General features: G+C 42.4%; 1 protein-coding gene across 1 annotated transcript in view; it reads right to left on the reverse strand.

Moving 5' to 3' along the window:
- Nucleotides 1–25408, reverse strand: part of SGIP1 (SH3GL interacting endocytic adaptor 1) — a 235218-nt gene continuing 209810 nt past the window's right edge. Inside the window, exons 18-23 of the mRNA XM_073593786.1 lie at nt 24737–24892; nt 16924–17056; nt 16607–16809; nt 14592–14656; nt 11540–11704; nt 1–5696 (exon numbers count right to left, since the gene is read on the reverse strand). Coding sequence (XP_073449887.1) covers nt 5674–5696; nt 11540–11704; nt 14592–14656; nt 16607–16809; nt 16924–17056; nt 24737–24892 — 745 coding nt within the window. The 3' untranslated portion in view covers nt 1–5673. The remainder of the gene's footprint in view (nt 5697–11539; nt 11705–14591; nt 14657–16606; nt 16810–16923; nt 17057–24736; nt 24893–25408) is intronic.

Consider the following 25408-nt stretch of genomic DNA (forward strand, 5'->3'; position numbering starts at 1 on the left):
TTGGGTTGTGCCTCTTCCTCTACTATATGTCATGGGGATCCATAATCGTATGCATAGGGGATGCTTGCTTAGTTTTTAGAGATTGCTGTACACACACATATATATATACTTTTTGCACTACAGGTCTATTGTGTCATAGACGCTATTTTTAATAAGTATAATAAAATATATATCTATATATATATATATAGATATATATTTTTTTTTTTTTTTTATACATCACTTTGTCAAATATTATTCCCTAAGGAGGGTTCAGCACCTTAAAAATCCCAATATTCAGTTGTCCTTTGTAATTTACAGATACCCTTCATATTGGTTTATGTAGTGTTGAACTCAAAGGGAAAAGAGAGAAAAGAGGTGGGGGATTGGGAAAAAAAAAAGCCGCCACACCCTCCAAATGAAGTACAAGAAGGGAAGAGAAAGTGATATGTAGAAGTAAGGGAGGAGGTTGGGTGGGAGACAAGGCAGAGAAGTAGAGGAGAAGGTCTTAGGCGATGATTTTACAATTTGAATGTGTTTTGTGTTAACATTTAATGGTATCTGAATAGTCCCCCTATTTGATTTGCTGAATTTTATGGTTTGTTGGGATATTAATAGGTATGTATAGGTAAATTCATTTATTATATAGTAGAGAAGGATTAGACCCTTTGCCTAGTTTTTTTTGCTGTCTGTGTACCTGCTGTTGGGAAGAGTCACTTGGTCTCATTCATTCTGGTGGCCGTTGTCGCCAAGACAGAAGTAAGGGGAAATCTTACATTTTAGAGGTGTCATGAGAGCGAGGATGGAGGGGAAATCTTCAAATGGGAGACGAAGCCTAAGTTGGGAATTTTCCCCACTTTGGAAATATTTCCACACCGGTTTTGTTGGACTTTCAAGACGGGAAATAAAGGGAACTTTCCTCAACAGGACACAAACAAAAAAAAAAATAGAATTTTTTTTTTTTTAAATGCTACCCCATTTTATTTCAAACAACTTTTGGCTAGAAATACAATATGACCCCATAATGCCGGTTGTTCACATATATGGGGCAGCATAACACATATATGTGTACAGCTGGTGTTGTCCTATTGTGTTTGCTTGGCGCACACTCACTTGGTACTCCCAGTACCAACAGCTCCCAGTCACTATTTACAATCGGGAGGTTGGGATGGGCTCCCTATCATGTGATTACTGTGTCAGCCAAACCAAAGTAAACACATGATAGGAAAACCCGCCGCCCAGCATTAAGAACACTTTAAAGAGTGGGGTCCCTCCAACTGAAAGGGGTTAACATCTAAATATACAACAAATGACAAACATTTCTGCTCTCAGAATAAGGCCGGTTTCACCCGGGATTAAGTTTGCATAAGAGCGGTGTGAACAGCAAGCTTTGCCAAAGCATTTGCAGAGCTTTCAGTAAGCTTTGTTGAAGCTTTTAAAAGTACCATTAAACTCCAGTTTGTAAAAGATGAAAACAGATCTCAATGGGAGTGCCGATTGCCACTTTAAACAAGCTTCACTCGTCAAAATGAAAGTGCTACCTCCATTGCTATATGTTTTGCGCCACTCTCACATATGGATCCCTAAAATGATCTTCAAACAACTTAATTCTCATGTCAATAGTTTTCTGTTGGGGGTCTCGCCCTTCTAGATTTCAGCTTACCATACTACAGAAGCCTTAGACCCATGGAGGCCTCGTCTGTCCCAATTTCTTTTTATATTTCTTAGCTGCAATGTTGTCACACCGCCCATAATTGGCTCATATTGGATACCTCTAATGCTGCAGTCGCTTTAGAAGCTTCTCTAGTGGGATCATACGAAGCCCTAAGAAATGCGCTCTTTAGAGGAGTTAAATATCCACATCCCCTATCTAGATCTATGTGCATGGTGATCAGAGCATGGACAGCAGTTGTCCCCTATGCTAGGAATAACTCGGGACATCACTCTCCAAACACTCCTTTATGGATGAACCCCTCTCCACCGGAATTCCAGTTCATTCCAAGTCCTGCTGGTCATGGCGTCCACAATCTATCCCATATTTGTGAGGGTGGCACACTACAAACATTTGACCAAATTAAAAATACATTTGATTTCCCCAACTCCTATTTTATTGGTTTATCCAGCTCCAGCATGCTTTCGCTACACAATTTGGGACATCTCCTTTGCTTTTGTAGCAGCCTAATATGGAATTACTCCTTCAGGATGATTCCCTTAAAAAACCTTTATTGTCCATTTACAGGGCATTACAGCCGACTGTACATCATGGACTGGAAGGCCTTTATTGCTTCTGGGTGGTGGAGCTGCCGGAGCTGGACAGGGAAGACTAGGAGGATGTGTGGGAGATTCCCTTCTCTCACCTCATATCCTCTAGAGCAGTGGTTCTCAACTCCTGGAAGTTATGCCCTGTACACACGATAGCGACAACAAAATCCATGTTTTTTTTTCCGACGGATGTTGGCTCAAACTTGTCTTGTATACACACGGTCACACAAAGTTGGTTGGAAATTCTGAACGTCAAGAACGCGGTGACGTACAACACGTAGGAGGAGCCGAGAAAAATGAAGTTCAATAGCCAGTGCGGCTCTTCTGCTCGATTCCGAGCATGCGTGAAACTTTGTGCGTCGGAATTGTCTACACACGATCAGAAATTATGACAACGGATTTTGTTGTCGGAAAATTTGAGAACCAGGTCTCAAATTTTGTGTGACGGAAATTCCGATGGAGCCTACACACGGTCGGAATTTCCGTCAACAAGCTCCTATCAAACATTTTCCGTTGGAAAATCCTATCGTGTATATAGGGCATAAGAGTCCACATATCCTACAGATATGGCAATGTGGCCATGCAGTACATTCCCTACGCACCTAGGGGGGATTGACACAGCGGAGAAGAGTAAATGCTTAGGGGGTTGTTGACAAGGGATTCCCCCCCCCCCCGACACCCATACTGTTAAGTGAGCATCTTCCATCCTTTTTATTTAAGCAGCAAGTTTTGGGATGTTAAGTTTTATGTTGTTGCTGTTATGCAAGTTCTAGTTCGTTTTCCTTGTTATGCATTTTTGTTTTTTTTTGGTTTTGAGCCAGGGTATGCCCAGAGGCTCTGTATCTGTACCAATTTTTTTTCTTTTGCTTCGAGAAAAACAATAAAAACAATTTTCGAAAAAATAAAAAAAAACTGAGTGGGTGAGCCAGTCCTCAATTTTATTACCTTTGTATTATGCTATTTTGTGATTACCTTTGTTTGCTGCATACCTTCTAAATTGTTTACGAATTAAAGATTTTCAATTGCCTTATAGACCTGTTCCTCCCGAAGAAGCGGTTTTGACCGCGAAACCGGTCGAGATATAAATCCTGTGTACCCCCCGCTACAGAAACTTTGCGGGTTCCACCCTCTATTTACTGTATTCAGTGTGGTATATATTCCCGATTTTATTATTGTATGTATATACTACTTTGTAATTTTGTATTGTAATCATTAAAACTTATATAATTTTTATGTTCTTTTCAACTGTAAGTTATTATCAAGTGCCGATAGTCCCAATCCTCAATTTTGGGGGTGCATGCGTGAATAGGCAGTAGCAGCAACTGCCTTCACGCCTCCACCCCTATATCCCTTTAATTCTAGCATTTTTTAGTTGTAAACTCACTTAAAAAACAAACAAACAAAAAACTAACCCCTGCAAGACAAAAGCATAATGAGCTAGTATGCATATACTAGCTCATTATGTAATACTCACATGAGATTGAAGCCCTTGCTGCAGTGCCCGTACACAGCACCGGCCGGCGACATCACTCCCGGGGGTCACTTCCGGGTATCGCAGCTCCGGCGCTGTGATTGGCTGGAGCCGCGATGACGTCACTCCCGCACATGCGTGCGGGATCCGTCGGTAACAGCACACTCACTGAACACTCACATATGTGCCATTGCTTCAGTGCACATGTGCCGATGACGTAGGCACATTTAAATACACACTGCAGGGTTTAGGAGATATCCTGGGTAGCTACAGATAAGCCTTATTATAGGCTTACCTGTAGCAAAAAGTTGTCTGTAAGGGTTTACAACCACTTTAAAGCTTGTTGAAAGCCTGTCAGCAGCTTGCTTAAAGTGGCAATCAGCTCTCCCATTGAGATCTGTGTTCAGCATTTGCATTTGGAGTTGAATGGTACTTTAAACATTTCAACAAAGCTTGCTGAAAGCTCTGCAAATACTTTGTCAAAGCTTGCTGTTCACATTGCTCTTATACAAGGTGAAGCCCATGTGAAACAGGCCTTATGCCGCGTACACACGGGCGGACTTTTTGACCGGACTGGTCCGACGGACATTCGAACGAACAGACTTGCCTACACATGATCAACCAAAGTCCAACAGATTCATATGGGATGACGTACGACCAGACTAAAATGAGGAAGTTGATAGCCAGTAGCCGATAGCTGCCCTAGAGTTGGTTTTAGTCCGTCGGACTAGCATACAGAGGAGCAGATTTTTCGACCGGACTCGAGTCCGTTGGAAAGATTTGAAACATGTTTTATTTCTAGGTCAGCCGGACTTTTGGGGAAAAAAAGTCCGCTGAAGCCAACACACGATCGAATTGTCCGACGGATTCCAGTCCGCCGGACCAAGTCTGCCAGAAAGTCCACTCGTGTGTACGCGGCATTATTGTACCTAAGGTTGTTAGAACATCTTCCTGACCACCACTTGTAAGTAGCACACCTCTATTTGGAGTAAAATCAGTTGGCTTATGACTTGCTACCGAAAAGATGGGCAGTAGTACAAGGACCTGAAGGTTTTCTTGGCGAGTGGTAAAATCATAGCAGCCTGGGGAGGGGGGCAGCCAATGAAGGAATCCAACTTGATCCATTCCAATACACACTCTTCCTATGATTTATTTGGGGACCACTGACATGACTAAAACAAAGTGCCTTAGATATACCAATGATTTTTTAGCAAACCACTTTGCATTCTCATAGATGCCTCCACTGTATGAGGCTCTAGGTGCGCTCTTAGATCTTGTGGCCCACAACGCATTGCTGCTGGTAATATCAATACAAATTTGAATTCATAAAACACAATTGCTGTACCGGCCCCCTTTTTTGTATCTGAAAGCTTTATTGATTAATTCACAAACCTTTGCTTGGATTCTTTTTTTTTCTTGTAGCTACTCCTCTACTGTCATGCAAATGTCATGTCCAAACACTTGTTGGTTTGGAGATCGCCGTCATGTGCATAGACAAGGATTCAAAAGACACTGTTTGAATCAGAGGCACCCCTATAACCACTACGGATATTATAGATTTAGTTCTATATATACACAAAAATCTATCTCCATAAGCAGTGTGCCATTCAACAGTACTACTAAATGTTTTTTTTTTTTATATAACCGTTTAAATTACACCCATTTAATCCATGGTAAAATGCTGATACGAGAGAGTCTAACTGCCAAAATACAGCCTTACGGAATTAAATACAATTTACAAATACGATAATTACAAGTTTAAAACCATCAACAATATTACACCTAGAAATAAATACTGCAGGGTGGGGCAACACGAAGGTTTCTGAGGAAAAAAACGATCTGTCTGTAACCGACAGAGCCTCCGGCAGAAGTTCCCCAGGTTCCCAATATGAGTTCATGTTCCTTTAGCTTTGATTTAAAATCGAATCGGGGGATTGTTGCTCCTCGTGGGCGGTCTTCTATTAGGCGTCAGCTAAGTACTTTCCTTTAAAAGACAAAAGATTTTGGTGATCTTGAGAAAAAAGTGGTGACAAGGAAACTAAAAGGTAACTATTATAAAAGGCTGGTCATTTCTTACAGCCCAACTCTGGGTTCCCCACCAGAGGACCACATCCCCCTATGTGTTCTGTATTTTTTTTTTTTTATACAGTAAAACCTTGGATTGCAAACATAATTCATTCTGAAAACATGCCTGTAATCAAAGTTTTTACTGTATACTTTCTTATCTGAATGTATTCAAGCAGGTCATATGATGTCCAGGGTTCTCTGTCTCTTTGGATCTCCTCCTGGTTTTCAATAGTTCTTCATGATACAGTGAGTGGCGGTAGCCTGATGACAGCAAAACCAACGATGTCAGCATCATTATACTGTGAGTCAAGGAAGCAGTGATGAGGCGGGCAGGTCCATGACACCATGCACTCACAGTATGGCCCTAGTTATCTTGGTTGAATGACCCTAGGCGCCATTCAGCCTCAAAAGACAGAGGACATCTTGTGGAAAGAAATATTGGAGTGGATAAATATATGGTAACTGTCATTGTCCGATTATATTTATAGCTGAATTCCAGGAGTTCAGCAACTTTGTAAAAAGTATAGGCACACTGAGTCCAAGGAGGTGCATGACACCCCCTGAACTTATCTCTATTATTTATATTTGACAGGTTTATGGGTCTGCTGGAGCAAACACTGACAATATGGGCTGTGAGAGAGGAGAGACAGGCAAACATAGAGCAGCTATGCCAGCCCCTCCACTCTGCTGCTCATTCAGAGGAGCCTTTGTATTTTGCGAATGAGTTCACATAATACAAAGGCTTCTGTGATTGAGCAAGAAGATGGGGAGGGGTAGGCATAGCAGCTGCACCAACTCTAATGTTGAAGATGTTTAGACTTGAAGGATCATCATCAGGCTCCCGGAAATACAGTGATAGCTTTTCTTCCGGGAGTGCAATAAAACAGTTTACTTACCTGCTCTGTGCAGTGGTTTTGCACAGAGCAGTCCAGATCCTCCTCTTCCCTGGTCCCTCTATGGTGCTCCTGACTTCTCCCTCCTGTTGAGTGCCCCCACAGCAAGCAGCTTGCTTTAAGTGCACCTGAGCTATAGCTCCCTGTGTCCATTCCAACATGGAGACGTGATCCGGTCCCGCCCCCTTTCACTCCTCACTGGCTGACAGACTGACAGCAACGGGTGCCAATGGCGTCACTCCTGCAGCATTGCTGGATCTAGAGGGACTTCAAGTAAGTATTAGGGGAGGCTGCTTCACACAGAAGGCTTTAACCCATAGCGTGCCTTCACTTTTTACAAAGAAGCGGAATTCCTGAAATTCAGTTTTAAAAGAACCTGGCATCTCCATCTTTGTTTTCCTTTTTAGCTAGTCACTGACCTTGAAGTATGCAGGCTGCCAATCCTAAATGTACTGCCTTGTACATCTGCTCTGGGTCACTGACTCCCTGGGTAGTTTGTAAGGTTGAAGCATTAAGCAAGGTTGGAGGTTAAAAAAAAAAAAAAAGAAGACAAGCCACCAATTGTGGGTCCTCCATTTCTATTCTTATTAGCATTCATGAGACCAGGTTAGACATTGACAGGTAAACATTCATCCCCTCCAATATCTGCAATGTTAAAATTACAGGTGTACTTTGTAAAAACTTTCCCCATCTCTCCTTACATTGCCCCCCCCAGTATACAGATCTGGATCCCCACTCCAGCAGGTCCGTGGCTTTGGCCTCCCACAATGTCTGCAGCACAGCTGTTAAAATTTAAAACCAGTCTGCCCACGCCTGCTCACTAATGTCACGCAGACTTGAATAAGACATCACTCATGCTTACATGGGTACTTCTTATTCAAGCCTATTGGGACATTAATGCACAGGTAGCCTAACACTGGATGTTTACATGTCAGGCTGCAGCCATGACAGGAGGCCACAGCCGTCAGACAAGGTAAGTACCTGCTGGAGGGAGGGATGGGGGAATGGGGGTCCCAGATCTGTAAACTAAGAGGGCAAGAGGGGGGCGGGCTGGGGAAAGTTTTTTCTTTTTACACCACAAAACATGTACTTTAGTTTTGAAATACAAAAAAAAAAATGTATATGTGTGTGTGTGTGTATATATATATATATATATATATATATACATACACACAAACAGTTGTGCTCAAAGGTTTACATTTTACATACCCTGGCAGAATTTTTGATTTCTTGTCCATTTTTTCAGAGAATATGAATGATAACACAAAAACATTTCTTTCACTCATGGTTAGTGTTTGGCTGAAGCCACTTATTATCAATCAACTGTGTTTACTCTTTTTAAATCATAATGCAAATGATCCTGATCAAAAGTTTACATACCCTGGTGATTTTGGCCTGATAACAGCACAAAAGTTGACACAAAGGGGTTTGAATGACTATTAAAGATAACCATCCTCACCTGTGATCTGTTTTCTTGTAATTAGTGTGTGTGTATAAAGGTCAATAAGTTTCTGGACTCCTGACAGACCCTTGCATCTTTCATCCAGTATTGCACTGACGTTTCTGAGTCATGGGGAAAGCAAAATAATTGTCAAAGGATCTGCAGGAAAAGGTAGTTGAACTGTAAAAAACAGGAAAGGGATATAAAAAGATATCCAAGGAATTGAGAATGCCAATCAGGAGTGTTTAAACTCTAATCAAGAAGTGGAAAATGAGGGGTTCTGTTGAAACCAAACCACGGTCAGGTAGACCAACTAGAATTTCATCCACAACTGCCAGGAAAATTGTTCAGGATACAAAGAAAAACCCGCAAATAACTTCAGGGGAAATACAGGACTCTCTGAAAACATGTGGTGTGGCTGTTTTCAAGATGCACAATAAGGAGGCACTTGAAGAAATTCGGGCTGCATGGTCGAGTCGCCAAAAGAAAACCATTACTACGCAAATGCCACAAAGTATCCAATACGCCAAACAGCACAGAGACAAGCCTCAAACCTTCTGGCACAAAGTCATTTGGAGTGATGAGACCAAAATTGAGCTTTTTGGCCACAACCATAAACACTACATTTGGAGAGGAGTCAACATGGCCTATGATGAAAGGTCCACCATTCCTATTGTGAAACACGGAGGTGGATCGCTGATGTTTTGGGGATGTGTGAGCTACAAAGGCACAGGAAATTTGGTCAAAACTGATGGCAAGATGAATGCAGTATGTTATCAAAAAATACTGGAGGAACATTTGCATTCATCAGCCAGGAAGCTGTACATGGATCGTACTTGGACATTCCAACATGACAATGATCCAAAACACAAGGCCAAGTCAACCTGTCATTGGCTACAGCAGAATAAAGTGAAGGTTCTGGAGTGGCCATCTCAGTCTCCTGACCTGACCTGACCTCAATATCATTGAGCCACTCTGGGGAGATCTCAAACGTGCCGTTCATGCAAGACAGCCCAAGAATCTACAGGAACTGGAGGCTTTTTGCCAAGAGGAATGGGCAGCTTTACCATCTGAGAAGATAAAAAGCCTCATCCACAAATACCACAAAAGACTTCAAGCTGTCATTGATGTTAAAGGGGGCAATACATGGTAATAAGAACTGGGGTATGTAAACTTTTGATCAGGGTCATTTGGGTAGTTTATGTTGCCATTATGATTTAAAAAGAGTAAACACAGTTGATTGATAATAAATGGCTTCAGCCAAACACTAACCATGAGTAAAAGAAAAGTTTTTGTGTTATTCATATTCTCTGAAGAATAGCCAAGAAATCATAAATTCTGCCAGGGTATGTAAATTTATGAGCACAAATATATATAGATATATAGAGATTTGAAACGGATATGTCCTTCAATAGCTATAGAAGTTACATTGTATGTATCGGTAAACAAAAGAATCAGTAACAAACCAATCACTGTCATTGGCACTGTCATGTGACTGTAGCCCGACCTACTGGCTGCAATCTGTGTAATTCACTTTCCTCTACTAACCTTCTCTTTAGGCCGGCCATAGACTGAATCTTGGCTGGTTCCTGCTGAACCGGCCCGAGATTTGAACCATACGTGGGCAGGCTGAATGTACCAAGTTCATCGGATGTTATCGGGATAATCGGGTTCCGATTATCAGGAACTAATCAGTGGGATCACTATGTCCATAGTGATCCATTGCAGGCTGGAGGTTTCTAAGAAAAAAACAACTCAGAAAGCTTTAAGCCATATTAAACCCAAAAATGTAATATATTGTAGCTTAACAATCATTGGACGTGGTGGCTGTATTCGTTTTATTTCTTGGCCTTTTTTCGCCTCCGTTTTCAACTGGTGATCTGGCCAGTAAAGCTGGCTACACATTATATAATTTTCTTGTACAATTTTCCTTTAGATTTACCAAAACCATAATTTCAATTTTACAATTTCAAATTGTATGCAACCAGGCAGAGCAGACCCTTGCACTACATAGTTGAAGGTAAAACTAAAGGAAATTGAACAAAAACATTGCATAATGTGTAGCCAGCTTAAAGGAGTTGTAAAGGCAGAAGGTTTTTTTTTTTTTTATCTTAATGTATTCTATGCATTAGGATAAAAAAACCTTCTGTGTGCAGAAGCCGCCCCAGCCACCCAAATACTTACCTGAGCCCCATCTCTGTCCAGCGATGTCCATGAGTCCCTCGGCTGTCCGGGACACTCTCTCCTGATTGGCTAAGACACAACAGCAGTGCCATTGGCTTCTGCGGCTGTCAATCAAAGTCAGTTAGCCAATCAGGAGAGAGAGGGGGCCGGGAGGAACGGCAGCTCTGTGTCTGGCTCAGGTGCCCCCATAGCAAGCTGATTGACTCAAAAGGAGGGAGGGGCCAGGAGCAGCAAAGAGGGACCTGAGAAGAGGAGGATCAAGAGACTATTCACACTATGTGCGGTGGCAGACATATTACTGCATGGTGAAACGCCTGTGGCCGCAGGGACCCACAGGAAACAACTGTTTCCTATGTGACCCATTCACACTGCTATGCAGTGTAGCACTGCAATGAAATGTAGACATGCTTCATTTTATCACCCTAATTGCACTGCTATGTCAGGCAGCGCAGCACACTGCCGGACAATGCAGTGATTCAAGTGTACATTTTGTATACTTCAAATAAAGCTCATAGAAAACTAAAAAAAAAAAAAAAACAAACAAAAAAAAACAAAACCCTACACTGCCCCCTAGCGCAGCCAGCAATGCAGAGCAGCCGGAATGCTGAATCACTCCTGCTGCTCTATGTTGCAGTGTGAATTGGCCCTTACATAAATAAATAAAACTGATCATTGTAAGCACCCCTGTTGGCACGGTCGAATTGTTTGTCTCATCCCTGTAACCGATACATCTGCAAGAGAGCTTGTTGCTTTGAAAAACAACAGACTTACTGGCCAAATCACCAGATGAAAATAGAAGAAAGCTTAAAAAAAAAAAAAAAACGAATTCAGACATCACATCTAAAAATTGGAAAGCTGCAATATAATAAATGTTTGCTTGTTTGGGTTTCATGCCACTTTCCAAATTCCACCTTAATGCATCAGTTTTAATTGTAATCCTGTAAAAAGGAGTTTTTTTTTTTTTTTTTTTAGTTAAAAGTGTTCCAAATAAAGGCTTTATATGATGGGGTTAATCTTTGGTTTGTTATACAAAAAGTGTGAACACTTTTATATAGTTAACACCCCTCTTTATATTGTTTTGCAATAAACTGAAATGAGGTTTAGTTCCAAGGGTGGAAGTATTGATGAGATCTAACACTGTATTGCTGCCACATGTTCAGATCCACGTGACAAACTAGTAAATACAGACTACAAACAGACTGCCAATCATCATCCCTGCTCCCTGGCCACACACTTCCATACCTGCGGCAAACCTCTTTTTAATGAGAGAGAAGCGATATCCTCCTCCAACCAGCTCGATGTCACAGCCGGACAATGTTGACCCTTCGCTAGTGAATTGTAGGACTAATGGAGCCGGTTTACTTGGGCCTTCAGTCAGCTGGAATCTTGCGAGCAGTGACCCAACCCCTACAAAAAGGGAAAGCAAAAGTTAACTACAGCGGCACCATAACTGCTCGGAGATCTGGTCCGGTCATGTGATCCGGCTCCCATGTGTCAGCCAGCAGCGGCTGCAGGGGAGAGGAGAGAATGCTGACAACGGATGGGCCATAGGAAGACTATGGGTGACACCACTGCTCCAGGCTTTACCAGCCATTGCCAAGCACTCTCTCCTCTCCCCTGATGGCTGACACAGAGGATCACGTGACTGGACCAGAGTGGGCAGAAAGTAAATGAGTATATGCATCTTTCTTTACACAGGTTAGTTAGTATACACTCACCAGCCACTTTATTAGGTACACCTGTTCAATTTCTTGGTAACACAAATTGCTAATCAGCCAATCAAATTGGGAGCAACTAAATTGCATTTAGGCATCTAGACATGGTGAAGATGACTTGCTGAAGTTCAAACCGAGCATCAGAATGGGGAAGAAAGGGGTTTTCAGTGACTTTGAATGTGGCATGGTTGTTGGTGCCAGACCGGCTGCTCCGAGTATTGCAAAAAACGCTGATCTACTGGGGTTTTCACGCACAACCATCTCTCGGGTTTACAGAGAATGGTCCGAAAAAGAGAAAATATCCAGTGAGCGGTAGTTGTGTGGAGGAAAATGCCTTGTTGCTGTCAGAGGAGAATGGGCAGACTGGTTTGAGAAGATAGAAAGGCAACAGTAACTCGAATAAAAACTCACCTGCTGATCTTGCTAGCCGACTCCAGAGCATGCCCACTTTCCTTTGATCAGGTAACAACGGTAACCCTTCACTGCTGAACTCAGGGCAGCATTGCCACCCTCATTTTAGCGGGGTCTACAAGGAATTTGCTGATGCAGTGGGGGCATGACTATTAGAGCCAGTATTGGTGGACTTTTTTTTCACTTCAAGCAAGTTTTACTTTTCCATACAAACCTATAGGAATGCAGGTAGGCCCTTAGTGCAGCCACATTTGATAAACAATCAGAACGTGACCACACCCAGCCCTACCCCTAGTTTGTATTGGTTTATCAGTGGGTGGCTATTTGTAGTCCCTAAATATTATAAGTATGTGATAGCGCTGCCTCAATAACAAAAATTGGCACTGACAATTGTGTGACAATAAAACTAAATTAAACACATTTCATAAAATTTTAAGTGCTAGTGCAAACAATACATCAGTGTAAAAACAAGAAAAATAGTACTATTTTTCTTGTTTTTACACTGATGTATTGTTTGCACTAGCACTTAAAATTTTATGAAATGTGTTTATTTTAGTTTTATTGTCACATAATTGTCATTACCAATTTTTGTTATTGAGGCAGCGCTATCACATACTTACATTATTTATCTACTGTGGATGTGGAAACACATTTGGTGATAGCAGCAGCCGTACATACGCATCATCATCACTAGGTGGCAGCGCGCTACTACTTCACTTACAATTGCAGTCCCTGTTTGTCTTAAACAGCTCTGGTTCACTATCAATCACAGCTCCCACTTACATGCCCACTAGATTAGCATATGACGTTAGTGATTATTGGAGCTGTGGTCTATTCAGCTGCCTGCACATTACAAAACATTCATGAGCAAAGGCTGGATAGACCCTCCCACCATGAAATCCTCAAGCGTGATGAGCAGTGGGCATTGAAAAAAATGTTCTTATTGAGAGAGGCAAGTAACTTACTTTTTTTTTTTAATGGGTGGCTCAGAAAATGCTTAAAGCGGAGTTCCACCAAAAAATGGAACTTCCTCTTTAAGAGAAGGTGACCCCCTGACATGTCACATTTGGCATGTCTTTTTTTGGGGGGGAGCGGAAACCCTCTTTTTAGAGGGTTCCAGCTCCCACTTCCTCCCGGGGCTCCGCGGTTCCGGAAGTCAGTTCACGTCTCCCACCCCTCCCTCTCGGCAATCATCTGGGAAACGTCACAAGTCCCAGATGATTGCCCGGCCAGTCACAGCACGCCGCGCGCGCATGCCCACAGTGACAATGCTGGCTGCGCAGAGAGGAGGGGGAAGACGAGCGGGGCTTCGTTCCCCCGCATTGCTGGACCCTGGGACAGGTGATTATTTAAAGTCAGCAGCTGCAGTATTTTTTTTTTTTTAAGCGGAACTCAGCTTTAAGAGACTCTAAGTGGCACATATTGTGCTTGTATTGAACTGAGACTATAGATATACTTCAATGTAAGGGGTACAATTATTCAATGTATACAAGAAATGTAAATATTTAGCCACTTTAGGGCCACCTGCCCTCATTGTACTGTGGACAGGTGCCTCCTACAAGCACAGCAATGTACCTATACGTCACTGCCTTCTTCCGGGTTCAGGGTGCATGCTCCCCCCCCCCCCCCCCCCGGCAATTTTGTCAGCAGGTCCCAGCCAATGATTTATGCCTGGGACCTTCTGATTGGCTGTATTCAATCCCAGCCCTGAACTCTGTGCTGACAAACATGGGGCTCTGTACAGAAGGAACAATCTTTTTGTTTCTTATCCCTGAAGAACAAATAGATTTTTAGTTAAAAGCAACAAACATTACACACATTGACACTTGTTAGGCACACGCTTAACCCTTTGATTATACCGAGATGTTAACCCCTTCTCAGCCAGTGTCATTAGTACCATGACAGCATATAGTATTATCACTGATCACTGTATTAGTGTCACTGGTGATGTCAGTGCAAGTTAGTTCCTACCCAGTGTCAGTTAGTGTCAGACTGCCCGCCGCAGTCCCACTATAAGTTGCTAATCACCGCCTATACTAGTATAAAAAATTAATAAAAAATAAATTCAAGTATATATACCATAGTTTGTAGGCGCTACAACTTTCACACAAACAAATGGTTAATATTCATCTATCATGGCTGGAGAACAGGTAACACTTGCAATTTACCTCCATTTTCAGATTTCTGTGAAATATCTGGAATTTTCCATAATATCCTCTGTTGTTCAGCACTCCTGGAATGAACAAAACAAGCAAAATCAACTGATAAGAGGAGGCAAGTTCTACTGGGCCTGAACTGTTTAAAAAGACACAATCTGAGCTGGATGAAGCCCAAAAGATGGGTAGTGAAGGCACCTAGGAGATAGAGGCAGGGGCCTAACTGAGTCTGCTGTATTAAATCCAGCACAAGATTTTAGTGAAGTTTAAATAGTTTGCTTAGACCAAGCTGGTCCAAAAGAACTCCTTCACTAACAGCTACAGCAGCTGTGTGAGCTTTATAAACTGTATGTAGCCTCAGCTACGTTCAGTATACAGCGGTGTTCTGGCAGTAGGATGGGAACATTCCATCCCGCTCCCGAACGAAAACGAAGTTGGGCTGACCACTACTGCTCAACCATTTATAGGGAGCTTCTTCACCTGGAGAGGCAGGAGGATGACATCACAATCTCCGCCTCAGCCAATCTAGAATACAGCTCTGTATACTGTATGTAGCTGAGGCTACAAAGTTTATACAGTGCACACAGCCGCTGCTGTTTTTTAAAGCGGAAGTCCGCTAAATTTTTTTTTTTTTTTCAAGGCCCCTCAGGTGGGTTAAGCCATAATTTACTAGTATGCACAGCATATTAGTACATTATGGCAGATTTTTACCTGTCATATGGTGTCCTCCCAGCACATCGCTGGGACCGATCCGGCGGGCCCCCGGCCACTTGTTAGGCCAGGTTGCGATTGACGTCACTCCAGCGCATGCGCACGGGAGTCACATCTCCGAGGCACAGATCGGAGGCCAAACGGGGCTGTAAATGTTCGCTGAACTGCTCACAGAACTGCTGACAGGCAGAAGGATGCATTTATGGCAGAAGAGACCAAGAGGGTCTCTTCTGTCATAAATACCCTGCCTGTCAGAAGATTTTAATTACAAAGAGTTTACTTCCTCTTTAAGAGAGAAGTATGGGTTTGGGCTTTTTTCCCCTATTCATACTTACCTAGGTGGATGCAGAATGGGTCTGATGCTGTCTTCCAGCGCCTCCACACTGAAAACCGAGCGATCGAACACCGCCGATCACTCGGTTTTCAGAGCTCCGTGAGCAGAGAGCTGTAGACTGTCAGTCACAGCTCTCTGCTCATCTCCCTCAGTACTCATTGGAGCACTGAGCGGTGGAGGGGGCGGAGAGGGGCCGTCTCAGGCTCTCAGCGGTTCGCTGAGAGCCCGAGACGGGTGTCAGTCCAGGCACCTGGCGGATCCAGACTTTATTGTTGCGATGATGCGGTGCCTGGGCTGATATCTGTGATGTCCGCTCTCTGCTGAAAACGGGTCACAGGAGTGAAAAATGCATTGCACTCCTGTGATCCATAGACGGAGCCCAGCCAAACAAGCTTTGGCTGGACTTCTCCTTTGAGGTGATAGTTTTTTTAGATCCAGCTTGGTCCAAAACCAACTAAATTAAACGTCATTAAAAGCTGGAGTTGTACTTAAAAAAAATTACAGGTAAAAAGTGCAGAAAAATTCAGTATTTAAAATGCGTTTTTTAAAACTTTCTCTAAATAATTTATTTATTGCCTTGCAATGTGCATCTGAACTTGCTAGAAAATTGGACTATTCCAGGAGTCAATTCCCTAGAACAGGCCCTTCCTCCCTACATGTCATAGCCCTTTCCTGTTCTGGGAGTGTCAACGCTGGCCCAGCTCTTCCACCCCTTCTTGCATAAGCATTTAAGTAGCTGCCGCAGAAGAAGTTCAGGGAAATACTATAGTACGTTATTTGGGTGACAACTCTGAATCTGCTGGCTTCACATCCAGGATAGTGGCACCAGCAGGTCTCAGGGCTTTTGTATATTTAAAAAGGGAGACTTTTATAGGTACATAACATGTAATATATGCAAAATGTACATATACTCTTATAGGAAAGTTTTCGTTGAAATTAATGTAGCAACAGAGTTTCAAGAGGACTATGTAGTGTCACTTACCAGGCAGCAGGAGGCAGTACAGCCTGGAGTTTTGTTACTCCTCCATCTATAGGGATAACAAACTGGACATTGTTTAATGCTACAGGTGTGGTCATGGCCTCAGGGTTGTACTTGTAATCTATTCGGAGGTCAGTGCTGGTGGGGTCACACCTCCAGTTTACAGCGAGGTTCAGAGGAGTGGACTGAAGGCCCTGGGAGGATACCTGGGAAGACATGAAAGACAAATGCCGCTATTTTACAAATGTCTGACACTGTCTGATTGTCAGTTATCCAGGGATGTGCATTATTATAGGATATCCAATCACGGAGGCCATTACCTGATATTTCAGCATGTCTACATTGTAATACGTGGCTTGCGGCTTCTGCTCCGATACTTTCTTCAGATGGGTCATTAGGTTTGGCATGTTTACCCAGAATTCCTTTGCATTCGGAGTTGCCTGTGTGTTGTCGCTGAGTGGTAAAATTATACGGATATTATTAGTCACCCCTCCTTGTTTTTATTTCACATAACAACCTGCTCCTACAGACTCCAGTACAGCCAATTTGTAGGATAATGTGTTACAGCACAGAGATCTGCTGGCTGGGAGACACACACTGTTCTCTTCGCTACGGACAGATTTAATTAAAGCAGAATTAGTCTGCTCCCACTACCATCAATGTGTCATTCTTTTTAAAGAAAAACGAAAGAGGGGGATCAAAAACGAAAGAACAGAAAAGCGCCTCAAAGTGTAGTATTTAATGTTCAAAAAAAAAAGATTAGAAGCTATAAAAAAATATTGCACTAATATCATAATATGTAACAGCTGCAAACACTACAATCCAACCAGAATATTGTGCAAATGATCAAAAATTCAAACAGTGCAGCGCTAAATATGAACCATAGATGTACAAAACTAATACATAAATTATACTAATCTCATATAACTGATACTAAAGTGCAATGTGCAAATAAGCAAGTGAAATACTAAGACTTCACCAACATATATATTCAAATAAATATGCATAAGAGGTAATAATTCCATACATCAATAAAGTGCATTGTGCCTAAAAGTGAAAAACCCAGATATCATCTGTGTGGACGAAACGCGCTGGGAAATATTGAGCCTGTTCCATGCTATTGCGCTTTTTGGATTTTCTATGTGATCACACTTTTTATGATGCTCCATTAAATATGCCTGTAACTTTAGACTGGATGTAAGTTTTCTATCTTTTCAATAAAGTTGTGTGAGATGGTTTTACACTATGTGGAGACCTTTTATTTTTTTTTTATGAATGGTGGAGTTTAAGATCTAACAGAGGGGCTGGACATAGTGGAAAGTTATGGTGATGGATCTTCAGTGACAGCTTCCGTGACCATTATCCTACTATTCCCATTCTTATGCACACTTGACTCTTTCATGCATTCTGGTAAGGGCCCTTTCACACGTGCGGACCGTTCAGATCCGCCTGTCAGTTTTTTCAGCAGATCTGAACGGTCGCTCCATACATCAGCGTTGACATGTCCGCTGACATCCGATCAGCGAAATCCCGATGGATGGATGTCCTATTTTTCATCCGTCTGGTGGATCGGATGAAAATGGACAGGCGGTCCGTAATCATTCGTCCCCCCCCATGGAGGAGAGCGGAGATCTGACAGGTCTGTCCCTGCAGTGTGTGGAGACGGAATTGATCTCCGTTGATCCCCGCCTGCTCAGCGGGGATCAACGGAGCGATCCCTGCTGAGCAAGGGGATGGCTGGATACGGATCCAGCACATGTGAAAGGGCCCTAAGCGTGTTTGCTCTCTCCTCTGGGTGGCGCATGCATGTGTCCTAACGACTCCTTAAGTGGACAGCAGATCATTTTCACCTTTACTGATTTTATTCTATTTCCAACTTCATCTGAACTGTCTTGATACACAGTGCCTGCTCTACAGTTAAGCCTCGTACACACGATCAGACTTCAAACAAACTTTTCTGTGGATTTTTGTCCAAAGGGCGTTGGCTGTGAACTTGTTATGCATACACACGGCAGGACTTTTTCAGCCAACTTTCACCAAATCACGTGGTTTTTTTAGCTCGTTACCGCCACCCATTGGACAACTTCTGTATTGTTGTCTGATCTTTTGCATTGGTTCTGAGCATGCGTGTTTGTACTTTGGACTAAAGTCCGATGGATTTGTGTACACACAATCGGACTAGCCGACGTAGGACTTCTGTTGCAGGAAAGATTGTCTGTTCGCACAGCCAACATTTGTCCGATGAAAACTGAAAAAGCTTGTCCGATGGATCGTACGCATGGTTGGATGTTGGCTTAAAACAGTAAATTTGCATGTTTGTGAAAAAGTCTGATCGTCTGTATGGGCCTTTATAGTTCTTATGTGTGGACTTTTGTAATATTTGGACTCTGTTTTTCACTTTTTGGCACAATGCACTTTATTTATTGATGTATGGTATGATTAGCTCTTATGCATGTTTGAGTATAAAGGTTGGTGAAGTCTTAGTATTTCATTTGCTTATTTGCACAATGCACTTTATTATAAGTTTTATGATATTATTATCATTTATGTATTAGCTTTGTAAATCTATGGTTCACATTTAGCGCTGCACTTTTTGAATTTTTATAAAAAAAAAAAAAGAAGATTGCACAGACAATTAGTAACTCACAGAAGGTGTAAATTAATAAGCTAATCGACATGGAACAAGGCTCCCGATGGTTCAGTCCTCAGTGCCCCAGGTCTGCTGACAGGAAAGCCGCGGTGTGGCACGGGTAAGCCAGCGTGGTAAGGTGTTGTTCCGGGCAGTGTCCTGGGTGGAAGGCAGCGTGGACTGTAGTGCTGTTGTAAGCATCTGTCACCAAGAGGGGGGGGAAGAACAATGTGTTTGATAGCATGCATGAGGCTTGTACCGAGCATGCGAGCTCCTTACTCAAGTTTGAGTACTTGGGCTGCGATCCACGCGGCCCTCCACCCAGGACAATGCCCGGAATAACACCTTACCATGCTGGCTTCACCATGCCACACCACGGCTTTTCTGTCAGCAGACCTGGACACTGAGGACTGAACCATCAGAGCCTTGTTCCATATCGATGAGCTTATTAATCTCCCCCTTTTGTGATTTACCAATTGTTTGGACAACTGTTTTTTTTAAATAAATAAATACTACACTTAGAGGCGCTTTTCTGTTCTTTCCTTTTTAATACAGGTTAATAGAGTTGGCTTTACTTCCAGGAGAGAGTATGTTTTCCCCCTTCCTCGCTTAAGCGCCTAACAGGACATGAATTTTGAGTCCTGGTTCACACTGGTGCGATGCGGGAAACCCTGGGATTCAATGCCGGTTCCCGCATCACACCTGAATCGCACACTGGTTCATACTGACATCTGCGTACCGCTGGGGGGTGTCAATGTAAAGTTATCGACACCCCCAGATCGGTTCGCAGAGCGAACAGTTAAATGGCACAGGAATCGGATCGCATGGGTGTGAACACCCATGCGATCTGATTCCAGTGCGGACCAAAAAAAAGGGTCCTGCACCATTTTGGTGCGAATGCAATTTCAGCCATACAGTTTGTATGGCTGAATTCGCATTGCACAGACATCGCTTCTGATCTGCACAGCAATGCGGTGCGAATAACGTGCGATGTCTGTGATCGCACAAGTGTAAACCCAGCCTTATACCACTTGCATCATATGGACTTTTTTATGGACATTATTATATTGCCTACTACATTCTACTCCTGTGGGCTTGCATTTGAAAAGAAGGGGATCAACAAACGCATTTTGATGTACAGCATCTCTTTTTTTTTTTTGGATAGAGTGAGGAAGGGTTAGAAGGTATGTCAGGTTTTTATTGCCATTAAACACATATGAAGTGCCAAACCAAATGGTGAAAGAGGCCAAGTCATAGAAACAAAGAAGAGTGACTTCAGAAAAAAAAAAAGGCCAAGTGGTCTATTGAATCTGTCTTTTTTTTTTTTTTTAACTTTTTTGTCTGAGATTAGATGTATGTTTGACTGACTCACTACCCCTGCTGGAAGTCTATTCCAAGCATCAACTACTCTTTCTGTAAAATAATACTTTCTAAGATTAGTTTTGAACTTTCCTGCTAGTCTGAGGTCATGTCCCTGTAATCTTGAACTTCAGCTTCATATTGAAAATCCTACTTTATTCATAGCCTTAAAGGGTAACTCCACTTTCATGGGAACAAAAAAGCAAAAATAAAAAAATATATAGCGTATACAATTGCGACACAAGTCATATTGTGATCCAATGTTATTAAAAATGACATTTCCTTTTACAATCTGCAGCCTCTGTAATTTTCTGTAAAGTGCAATGCAATATGGTTACCTGGAGACATTCTGTACAGAATGCCCCCCAGATACAGTGCCTTGAAAAAGTATTCATACCCCTTGAAATTTTCCACATTTTGTCAGGTTAAAACAAAAATAGTAAATGTATTTTATTGGGATTTTATGTGATAGACCAACACAAAGTGGCTCATAATTGTGAAGTGGAAGGAAAATGATAAATGGTTTTCAATTTTTTGTTTACAAATAAATATGTGAAAAGTGTGGGGTACATTTGTATTCAGCCCCCTGAGTCAATACTTTGTAGAACCTCCTTTCACTGCAATTACAGCTGCAAGTCTTTTTGGGGATGTCTCTACCAGCTTTGCACATCTAGTGAGTGACATTTTTGCCCATTCTTCTTTGCAAAAATAGCTCAAGCTATTCCCAATATCCCAATAAAATACATTTACACTTTCGATTATAACATGACAAAATGTGGAGAATTTCAAAGGGTATGAATACTTTTTCAAGGCACTGTATGTCATTTTGTTTGTGTGATTGGCTCTACACTAAGATACAAGTCAGATTTGTGGCATCCCCTGCAACAAAAATTTCATTTTTGGTAAGATACCCCCAATAGAAAATAACATCGAAAGGGATGCAGACCCTGCAAAATTCCTCATTAGAGCCCTGATTCTGCAGCAGCTGGTTAATTATGAAACCACTCCCATTAGACTCATTCAGAACAAGGGCACAGAGGAACAAACAGGGATTTCTTCTGAACAACAAAAAGGTAAAATCTGCAACAAAGTTTTTTTTTTTTTTTTTTCAAACCTGCCTGGTCCTATGTGAAAAAGTAATTAACCTCTCCCATGCTGAATCATGAATGAACTGTGATTAACCACAGTTTCTTGGAAAGCTGAGTTTAATTTCACTTGCCACACCCAGTCCTGATTACTGCCAGACCTGTTGAATCAAGAACTCACATAAATAGAAACTGTCTGACAAAGTGAAGCACGTTAACAGATCACAAAAAGCCACACATCATTCCACAATCTCTTCAAAAACAGATTAGAAACAAAGTAATGTACCTGTATCGGTCTAGGAAGGGTTTTAAAGCCATTTCAAAGGCTTTAGAACTCCAGTGAACCACGGGGAGAAACATTATCCACAAATGGAGATAACATGGAACAGTGGTGAACCTTCCCAAGCCTACAAAAATTACTCCAAGAGCACAACAACGTCTCATCCAGGAGGTCATAAAAGAGTACATTTCTCTATGGCATAGGCGTCGGTAACGTTCAGCAACAGGGAGGTCTTTTGGCATTGCCTCAATAATCCATACTTTAAGACCATTCGTGGATTTGTTATGGGTGTGGAGGTAGTGTCTGGGGACACTGTGATTATCTAGTCCACCTTCAATTAAACGGCGATTAATTATTGAGGCAATGCCAAAAGACCTCCCTGTTGCTGAACGTTACCGACGCCTATGCCATAGAGAAATGTACTGGATATTTTTACTTAACGTTCTAGCCCCCGGAGGGTTAAATGAAGATTTTGAAGTTAGCGCCATACTTTAACATGATACTTCCCTTCTGTAGATAGTATTTTAGGTTCTTCCAATAACTCCCCCCCCTTATTATCCTCATTTTAACGATCAATTAATGATCAATTATTGATAGTAGTATGTTTCCTTCTAGGCCTGTAGCTTAACATCGACATCATCCTGCCTGCTCACACCATCCCCATTCTGTCATGTGTCTTGCGGGCTCTATGATCGGTTATGGTTTTATATATTGCACCATTATATCACATTTTTTCCTCTTCTTTTTATCCCGTTTTTTAAAGTTTTTTAAAGTTTTTTAATGTTTTTAATGTCTTTTATAATGGTTTTTAGAATGCTGTAGCAGGTATCCTTTTGTTTTCCTTCATTTATATGCACAAAACGAACTGATTACAACTCAATAAATGTTCCCTTGCTGCCCCCGCCCACTGGCCAATCCACTGTTAGTGGGTGTGTATATATTCCTCTCAAGTCATCAGTATGGCCATAGGTTGAAAAAGGAACGATTGAAGGTTCCGAAACGCGTCCCTTTCTGATGACATCACATCCTCGTCCAGGCTGTTTGTTTGCGGTTCAGGCTGGTTATCGAGCCGCCCTGTGGATGACATCACTTCCGGGTTCGTCTCCCTTCCAGCTGATGACGCCGGTCTCACAGCGGCTTCCTGTGTCCCACACCGCTGTGTTCAGTGATCACATCCATTCCATCTGAAGGCTTCCTCTGACCGCCATCCCTTCCAATGCAGCTTTATTTATGATGTGCCCGATTACCACTTCCATTTTGTAAGTGTTTTTAACCCTTTTTGGGGCATTAAAATTGTCAATCTTCTGCACTTAGAGGCGCCTTTTTTGTTTCTTTGATAAGACAAAAATGTAACTTTTTGGAAGGTGTGCGTCCCGTTACATCTGGCATAAACTAAAACAGCATTTCATAACAAGAACATCATACCATCAGTCAGACATGGTGGTGGTAGTGTGGTGGTCAGGGGCTGCTTTGCAGCTTCAGGACCTGGACGACTTACCATAATTGATGGAACCATGAATTCACCTCCAAATGGTTAAAACAAAGCAAAATTTAGGTTTTGGAGTGGCCTAGTCAAAGTCCGGACTTAAATCCAATTGAGATGCTGTATCATGACCTTACATGGGCCATTCATGCTGGAAAATCTCCAATGTGGCTGAATTAAAACAATTCTGCAAAGAAGAGTAGGCCAAAATTGCTTCACAGCGATGTGAAAGACTCATTGCCAGTTATCGCAAACGCTTGATTGCAGTTGTTATTACCAAGGGTGGTACAACCACCCATTAGGTTTAGGGGGCAATCACTTTTTCACATAAAGCCAGGCAGGTTTGGACAGCTTTTTTGCCTTAATAAATGAAACTATCATTTAAAAACTGCATTTTGTATTTACTTGGGATATCTTTGTGTAATAACAACATTTTTGCTGACCTGTGTCATTTAAAAGGGGTTGTAAAGGCAATAAAAAAAAAAAACAAAAAAAACAAACATGTTATACTTACCTCCACTGTGCAGCTCGTTTTGCACAAAGTGGCCCCGAACCTCGTCTTCTGGAGTCCCTCGGCGACTGTCTCAGCTCCTCCCCGCAAGAACTAACCACCTTCACGCGAGCTCTCTCGCATGGCGGTTAGTTCTTGCGGGCGCGCTTCCGTGATACAGCTGGCGGCTATAGCCGTTCATTGTATCACTCTGCCCTGCCCCCCGGCGCGCCGCGTCACTGGATGTGATTGACAGCAGCGTGAGCCAATGGCTGCGCTGCTGTCAATCCATCCACTCTAGCCAATCAACGGCCAGGCTGAGCAGCCAAGAGGACATCGGGGGGGGGGGGGGGGGGGGGCGAGCACAGCAGGTGAATGGGCTGAGGTAAGTAAAATGGGGGGGGGGGGGCTGGGGGAGCCGGTATTGTCGGATGTTTTTTCACCTTAATGCATAGGATGCATTAAGGTGAAAAAATGCAAACCTTTACAACCCCTTTAAGTGAGACAAATATGCAAAAAAAGAAAAAAAATCTGAAAGGGGGCAAATACTTTTTCACAGCATTGTATCTTGGCGTGAAGGTGTTAAGAATTTCACTTTAGCACAGTGGACTTTTTTTTACATATATAGATTTTTACACATTTGTTTTGTCTATATGTTTTTTTACAGCACTACTAGTGATTTGAGCACTATATTGATTGATTACTTTACATTTGTAAATCTTACAGTTTTGTTCTTGGGCTTGGATACACTTTAATAATAAACAAGGTCGGTTCTCAGGCTTCATTGGATAAAGGTAAGGTACTGACCAGCACAAGAGCTGTGGGTTTGGCAACACATGTTCTAATCGGCTGTAGTTGGTAATCCGGAATGTCAGGGGCACAGGCGTCGGATTGTTGGAGAAATGCCGGGTGATACCAGCCGGGAAGGACAAAACCATTTCACCAGTGATTTTCACTATACATCTGGGAGAAACAACACATTGTAATTACTCAGAATCTAAGCGATATTAACTCTATAATAAATACAAAAGAGGAAAAGAACATTCTGTACAGATCATGTTCAACTCACCTAAACTATATGTTTGGCCCCACATCCTATCGCTATCCAAAATTTGCTGCCTCAACCTCCTCAACATCTCCAAGATACGCCCCTTCCTAACCAATGTCACCACAAAGCTTCTAATCCACTCCCTGGTCATCTCTCGCCTCGACTACTGCAACTCCCTCCTCATTGGCTTACCTCTAAATAGGCTATCCCCACTTCAGTCCACCATGAACGCTGCTGCCATGCTCACCCACCTCACAAACCGCTCAGTGTCTGCTATACCCCTCTGCCAATCCCTCCATTGGCTGCCACTCAGTCACCAAATTAAATTCAAGATACTAACTATAACTTGCAAAGCCATCCACAACCTGGCCCCCAGCTACATCTCTAACCTAGTCTCAAAATACCAACCTAATCGTTCTCTTCGTTCCTCC

Source organism: Aquarana catesbeiana, linkage group LG07 (assembly GCF_042186555.1).
Source record: "Aquarana catesbeiana isolate 2022-GZ linkage group LG07, ASM4218655v1, whole genome shotgun sequence".
Taxonomy (NCBI): domain Eukaryota; kingdom Metazoa; phylum Chordata; class Amphibia; order Anura; family Ranidae; genus Aquarana; species Aquarana catesbeiana.